Below are 6,573 nucleotides of genomic sequence, written 5' to 3'. Positions count from 1 at the left end.
GGGCGGTTCTGCGCCGGGACTGGGCGCAGGGGCCCGGCCGGGCAGAGCGGGCGGGCTCCGGGCTGCGCTGGCGGGGCGTGGGCACGGCGCGGGAGGGGAGGTCTGCGCCGCCCCGGGACCGGCTTGCGCCACTGGGGGAGCTGCGTCCCTCTGCGCCCCGGGGCGGGAAGGGTGGCCCCGCGGCGAGGGGTCGTGGCGGCCAGCTGGGCCCGCGAATCTGGGCCGGGGACTGGGCCGGCCCGTACCTGATCTTGAAATCCCAGTTATAAACGGTCCGCAGCCGCTCGCGATCTGTCTCCATGTCCAGTCCCCGAACGACCAGGAAACTCTCGAAGCACTGGCCCGTCTCCCGGAGCTGCCGGCAGCTGAACTTACTGGGCATCGCGGCGGCGGCTGCGGTTGCGGCCCAGGCAGGAGGGTCCGTGGAAATGAAACTGAAAGTCGCCGCCGCGGATGTAAGTTGGCGGCCCTAGGATGAGAGTGCAGCAGGGGGAAGCCCCCTAACTCTGACCCTCTGATCTTGCAGGCTCCCTTCTCCCCACCAGGCTTCCCTCCTCGGTCCTTTTCCTACCTGAGTCTTCCCTTCGGTCTCTCCGTCCAATCCCCTCCCCCTCCTCCCATTAACTCTTTCCTAAGGAGTCTGACCCCTCCCTCAGGGCCCTCCCCTTACCCCAAGCTCCCTCCCCTGGCTTCGAGCCAGAATCTGAACGTGGCTACCGCCTGGGGCCCCCTGAGCAGCCCAGGGAGACTTCCGAGCCTCAGCTAGGGCTACTCCCACGCCCCCCCCCCCCCCCCCCCGAGCCTCGGGACTTATTGAAAAGCAGGAGAGCAAAGGGCAGGGACTGGGACCTGGGTTGGCTGCAGCTGGACTGGGGCAGCTCATCCAGCACCTCCCCCAGACTGCTAGGGACAGAAATCAGTACGGAAGCGAGCGGCACGCCCCCCTCCCCCATTCTCCCTCCTCGAGCTTTCAGACGCAGGGAGGAAGGCATAAGAGCCAAAGAAGTTCAGGGGGGGTGGGGGGTGGTGGGGAAGAACCAAGTGTCTCTGAGATAAAGGTGTGTACGTGTGGGAGGGAGGGACAAGGGGCTCCGCCAGCACGGAACAGTCATTACTTTTCTCAGCCACACAGGTTTCGTTTTAGGGGAAAGGCTGGTGATCCCTGCCCTTGAGCCACACATATTTGGGCACTTAATTGCATTCCAGTCTGTATTGCTCTTTAATTGTTACTCGTATATAAGCAAGGGTTGCCCCACTCATCAAAATATCAGCCTGAGAGCAAGAGACTGGTCTCTTACGCAATAAATGGTTAATAGCTACAGCATCAGTACCAGGAAGAGAATAGACTAGCGTGCTTCAGAAGACAATTAAGACAAACTAAAGGGGGTGGGGCTCCCACAACAAACATAAAACAAGCCTCTGCATCTATTTATGCTCCCTAATAACAAAAACACACCAACTAGAATGGGGCAAAGAACATAAAAAGTTATGTAAAAAAAATTCCTTAAAAAAAATACCAGTTACAAAAATATTAAAGTTAGTGTTGTTCTGCAAAGTAATTCCCTGTAGGAGGCCACGCATTCAACATAACCTAGTGTGAGGAAAGTCCAGAACCCAGGTCATGCTCCAGCTGGGCTACTCTTGTACCTGCCCCCAGGCCAATAACCAACTATCGCCAGGAATAACAGATTTTAGCAACAGGAAATGCAAAGTTGGTGGGAACCAAAGCTAAGAGGAAGAGGAAAAACTGGGCAGAGGAAATTGCTTAAGAATTTATGTCTTAGAAACTGTGCAAAGTAGAGGGAAACACTAGTAAAATCGCTGATTTCTCCACCTTTTTTCCTCCACAATTACCTGGTGAGGTCTGACAGTAGCCAAGAGTGAACCTCTTAAAATCACCATGTTAACTTACCATTTCAAAAACCTCCCATCCACCACACCCACACTGATGTTTGGTTCCATGCTGATGAGTAAATCTAAGTCCCCATTATTCCTGGATTTCTAACACCACCCCCCCAAACCTTAGGCCAATCTCCTAGATGTTATCAAAACATGCAAACAGCTGTAGTATAGTACCAACCTGAGTAAAAATATGTTATGTGGCCTTGGTTACAATGGAACCTCTCTAAACCAGTTTCATCTAGAAAAATACATTTCACATGGAGTTGTAATTGTTACCACATATGGCTGTCTAGTTGTCTAGAATGGTCCTCCTTCCCGGTCTCACTTCCTTGAAACTTTCTCTAACACCATCTGCACTTGTAAAGAATCTGACTTTAAAGTGGCTGATTTTTTTTTTTTTATTTTTTATTTATTAAAAAAAATTTTTTTTTTCAATGTTTATTTATTTTTGGGACAGAGAGAGACAGAGCATGAACTGGGGAGGGGCAGAGAGAGAGGGAGACACAGAATCGGAAACAGGCTCCAGGCTCTGAGCCATCAGCCCAGAGCCCGACGCGGGGCTCGAACTCACGGACCGCGAGATCGTGACCTGGCTGAAGTCGGACGCTTAACCGACTGCGCCACCCAGGCGCCCCTAAAGTGGCTGATTTTAGTAGGGGTCCAAATATCACTGAAGGCAATCTGAAAGTTAACTTTGGCCAATGACGTTACTAGAATAAACCTATAGCCTCCCAAGGTAACTTTGGAGAAGTATATTAAAAGTTCTGTATTTTCTTCATTACTTCTCATTACTGCAGTTACTTGGGCTTCACAATTAAGCATCTGAATGCTAAGTTCATGTAGACCATAGTCCTGAATACAACTAGAAATAGCCCTTAAACTGAATGCTGAAATTGGCCAGAGGCTGTGGCAAGTACAGCTGATCCTCATTATTTGCAGATTGTGTATTTGCAAATTCACCTACTCCCTTAAATTTACTTCTAACCCCCAAATCAATACTTGCGGTACCTTTGTAGTCATTCATGGAACTGTGCAGAGCAGCAAAAAAAACCTGAGTTGCCCAATGTGTATGTTCCCAGCTGCAACGAGCAAGGTCATGTTCTGCCTTCTTGTTTCAGCTCATATTATAAACAAGCATCCTTTTCGTGGTTCATATTATGGTCACATTTTTTGTTGGTGGTGGTGACTTCACTGCTTAAAATGGCCCCCACACCTGTGTAGTGCTTAAGTTCTATCTGGTGTTCCTAAGCACAATGCTGTGATGTGCTTTATAGAGAATATTCCTATTAGATAAGCAGGAGTTATAGTGCTATTGGCTGGGAGTTCAAGGTTAATGAATAAACAATATGTTAAATGAGGTGATTTAAATAGAAACACACATATAAAATAAGATCATGTATTGACTGACCTGTTGACAAAAATGTGGCCATTAGTTCCCAAGCACCTAACCCTGTATTCCCTGAGAAGCAGTATTTCCTGTTTGCCAACTCAGTGTTTGCTGGCAATGAACTACTGTGAATAATGAGAATCAACAGTATATTCATATGTGTAACAGTGCTTTTCAATGTATTGGATTTGACAAGGTATGATATTGGTTACTGCTCTCGGTGGGCTAAGATCTACCGTGTCTTTTTATACATTCTCTGTTCAAGGGAAAATTTTTGTTAGCTCAACTTATAGGACCATCCAGTTTTGTTCTGTATTTACCAACCCTCTTTTCTTTCTTTGATTTCCCAAGCAGTAGGTAGCTTCATTCTATATGAGATTATACATTTATAAATTGACATTCAGTAATGTATCAGTCTTTTGTGAGTCTGGAGAAAAAAAATTGCCAAGGTTTGCCAAGTATCTCATGGACACAGATGAGTCCAGCATCAAAGTTCTACATTACAGAAGAGAACAGGCACTGGAACAAGGCAGCTAACAGCAGCACAACTACCCAGGCTCAAATGAAACCAATAGTTTTCAGCAGTGTAATTTCAAATCCAAATATAGGAGTGAGGCCTCCCAGAAAACTCCTTTCCATCTGGCTGAGAAACCTTTACCCTAGGATACCACGGGCAGATTTCAGCAGCACGTGACAAAATAAGACACAATTCAAGCAAATATCCTGAAGGAGGTTAAGGAAGTAAGGTCTCTGCAGGACTTCGCAAGGAGGGCTGACTTCCGATTATACAACTAAGCAAGGGCTTTAGATAGCCAAAAGATTAGTTAAGTTTTTACAAAAGTCTATATGGGCTAGGGAAGTGGATGGGATAGGCTAGGGGCAGGCTGACAGTTAATAAGTTAAAGGCAAAGGCAAGAATGTTTGAATCTGTTTGTGCTACAAGTACAGAGTATAGTACAACAAATATTCCCTCAAAAGGTGGGACTTTAACTGGCCTTAGATGGAGTGTGAACCACTGAAACTCCTCTGGTTCTTAGGAACCAGGATAAAAGCCTTCCCCTCATGTCTGTAGCTAAGTCCAATTTGCAAGGAAGTAAAGCTGCATTTAGAGTTAAGTCAATGTGAAATACCACCCAAGTTCAAGGTACAGGAATTATTTCATTTCTACTTCTTGTCTAGTGACTAGAACCATACTTGGGCCTTGCTTTCTCAATGTCAGACAGAGAAGGTAACTAGAAATGGAAAACCAAAGCAAAATCTTTGAACCACCCGCAGCCTCTGAGTGAGGAGCAATGTTATCCACAGGGACATTGCTCAAACTAAAAAAAAAAAAGAAAAAAAAAAGGCGCTGTTCTTTCCAAGTTTTTGGATAATCACTGAATCTGTAATAGTTCAGAAACCCTGAACATCCTCATCAATTAAGACCAAGCACAGTTCTCTTACTTGAGAACAAAAACTGAAGACATGGATCAAAAAGGAAAGACTCAGACAATTTAAGAACAAAACAGGTATATTTCTATTGGACTACCTGATACAGAGGATAGTGTGGTATGAATGGATAGTATGAATGACACATAATACAAATATATTTTATTTGAAATAAACAAAAATGCTTACACAGTTCAACTGGTCACTTGGAAACAAACTTGCTTGACTGTATTACTGAGCAAAAACAAAGCTGAAGCACAAACACCCTTCTTTTTTGACATGTATTTGGATAGGTAGGAAGACACTACTTGGTTTTTTAAAAACTGACCTTCCCTTAAGGCCTGGTCATAGAAGTGTAAACAATGTAAATGAATCCACCATTACCAGCTGTCATATCATATCTATGTCACCTGTGTATTCTGAGATCATACATATACCTGCCAATATACCTGGGAAGGGTTGCTGAATCACAGTTACATTTAAGTTCTTGGCAGGCAGGACTGAGGAAAAGTAATTTGGAACAAGTTTTACATCCTATTTAGAACAAATCACTAGTATTCCCTTAAATAACAGGTTACAATAGAAAGATACTGCCTGGAACATATCCTTTTCACTTTGGTTCATTTTTTGTTTGTGTTTGTGATTTACATAGTTGTTTGAATCATCTGCTTATAGTATAATCCTGCCACAAAGTATTAAAGCACAAGATACTATTATTCCTTCAACATCTGCATTTTTCAAGTTTTATACTCTACTACATCCCTAGTACGTCAGCAGTTCTTGAATAATAAAAAATAATAATAAATGGGTAAAACTCTTCTAAAAATGCAGATGTCTATAACTATAACGGTACTAGATGGGAAGGAGACAATGAGGGAAGAGGAAAAAAGCAAACACGTTCATGTGCAGGGAATGTGGTTCAAGTCTTTGGATTTAAAAACAACTTCCCCAGAGAAGCTGGCTATAATGGAATTTCCATAAAACTTCCTTTGCCCCCACAAAAGGACCTGAAAAGCCCAATCCAAACTTTTGAACACTACAGTTATGAGATGTTATAAATGATAATCAAAGCAGTCAGAGGGAGAAGGATGAATGTGTCTTCCATTCAGCTAGTTTGTAGCATAGCCTCTTTACCTGTTGGTGGATCAGTAAAAACCACTAAAGTACCAGAAGTGCTTTGAAGGATAGGGGTAGAAAAGTACTGGGCATATTACCTGTCTGTATCAATAACAGGGCTTCATGGCTAGGAAAATTTTCTAAACAATAAAATGACTCCAGGATAGATCTCTCTCCATCATTAAATGTGGCAGAATTAAAAAAAAAAAAAAAAAAAATTTACAAGTAGAGATAGTGAAAACAGAAAATTACAAGGCAGAGAACACAAAAGAATCAAGATGATGCTATAGGTTCAACAGTATTCCATGAGGCTAGAAAACCTGTTAACTTTGAAAGCCCTAGCAAAATATCACTCTTGTTTATAAATCACTTATTTATCATATGACCGCATGTTGAATCCTTTCTTTCCACATACTGAAGAATCCTACATTCAGCCTTTAAGCATTTTGCATTTCTTTGCCAATCTTGTAGCTGAGTATCTTGTTCCAGTCGATTTTGGTGCGGGTAACCGGAAGCTGCCGGCGCAAGGCCTTGAATGTGGTGTCTGACATTGTTTGATAGTTTTCACTAATTGCTGTCTGCAACAGATAATTGAAGATAAGTTGCTTGAACAGAAATGGATAGTTGTGATTAGGAAAGTAACTCTGTAGTCAAAGGGCATGTTTGAGTCTTCTAAGAAGGACAACAGGATATAATATTCCTAGTAAGCTCCTCTCCCATCTCTGAAGTAAGTTAAGAAG

At 43.6% G+C, this 6,573-nt stretch overlaps 2 protein-coding genes across 8 annotated transcripts in view; both read right to left on the bottom strand.

Annotated features, from left to right (window-relative positions):
- Positions 1-689, bottom strand: part of MOV10 (Mov10 RNA helicase) — a 24,290-nt gene extending 23,601 nt beyond the window's left edge. For 2 of the 6 annotated variants that reach the window (XM_040471312.1, XM_040471314.1), the window contains exon 1: positions 246-358. Coding sequence is in view for 3 of the 6 variants with exons in the window: in XM_040471310.1 (XP_040327244.1) it covers positions 246-382 (137 nt within the window). In the remaining 3 variants the exon portion in view is untranslated. Of the gene's footprint in view, positions 1-245; positions 626-670 lie in introns of those variants that run through there. The other 4 variants (XM_040471310.1, XM_040471309.1, XM_040471311.1 and 1 more) reach the window with 4 other exon arrangements.
- Positions 690-4,781: 4,092 nt separating this feature from the next.
- CAPZA1 (capping actin protein of muscle Z-line subunit alpha 1) overlaps positions 4,782-6,573 on the bottom strand; it is a 52,136-nt gene continuing 50,344 nt past the window's right edge. For both annotated transcript variants that reach the window (XM_040471324.1, XM_040471325.1), the window contains exon 10: positions 4,782-6,411. In XM_040471324.1, coding sequence (XP_040327258.1) covers positions 6,271-6,411 — 141 coding nt within the window. In that variant the 3' untranslated portion in view covers positions 4,782-6,270. The remainder of the gene's footprint in view (positions 6,412-6,573) is intronic.

The sequence above is a fragment of the Herpailurus yagouaroundi genome, unplaced genomic scaffold, assembly GCF_014898765.1.
Source record: "Herpailurus yagouaroundi ecotype Mexico unplaced genomic scaffold, PumYag 77, whole genome shotgun sequence".
Lineage (NCBI taxonomy): Eukaryota > Metazoa > Chordata > Mammalia > Carnivora > Felidae > Herpailurus > Herpailurus yagouaroundi.
This window is presented reverse-complemented; position numbering and strand designations above follow the sequence as displayed.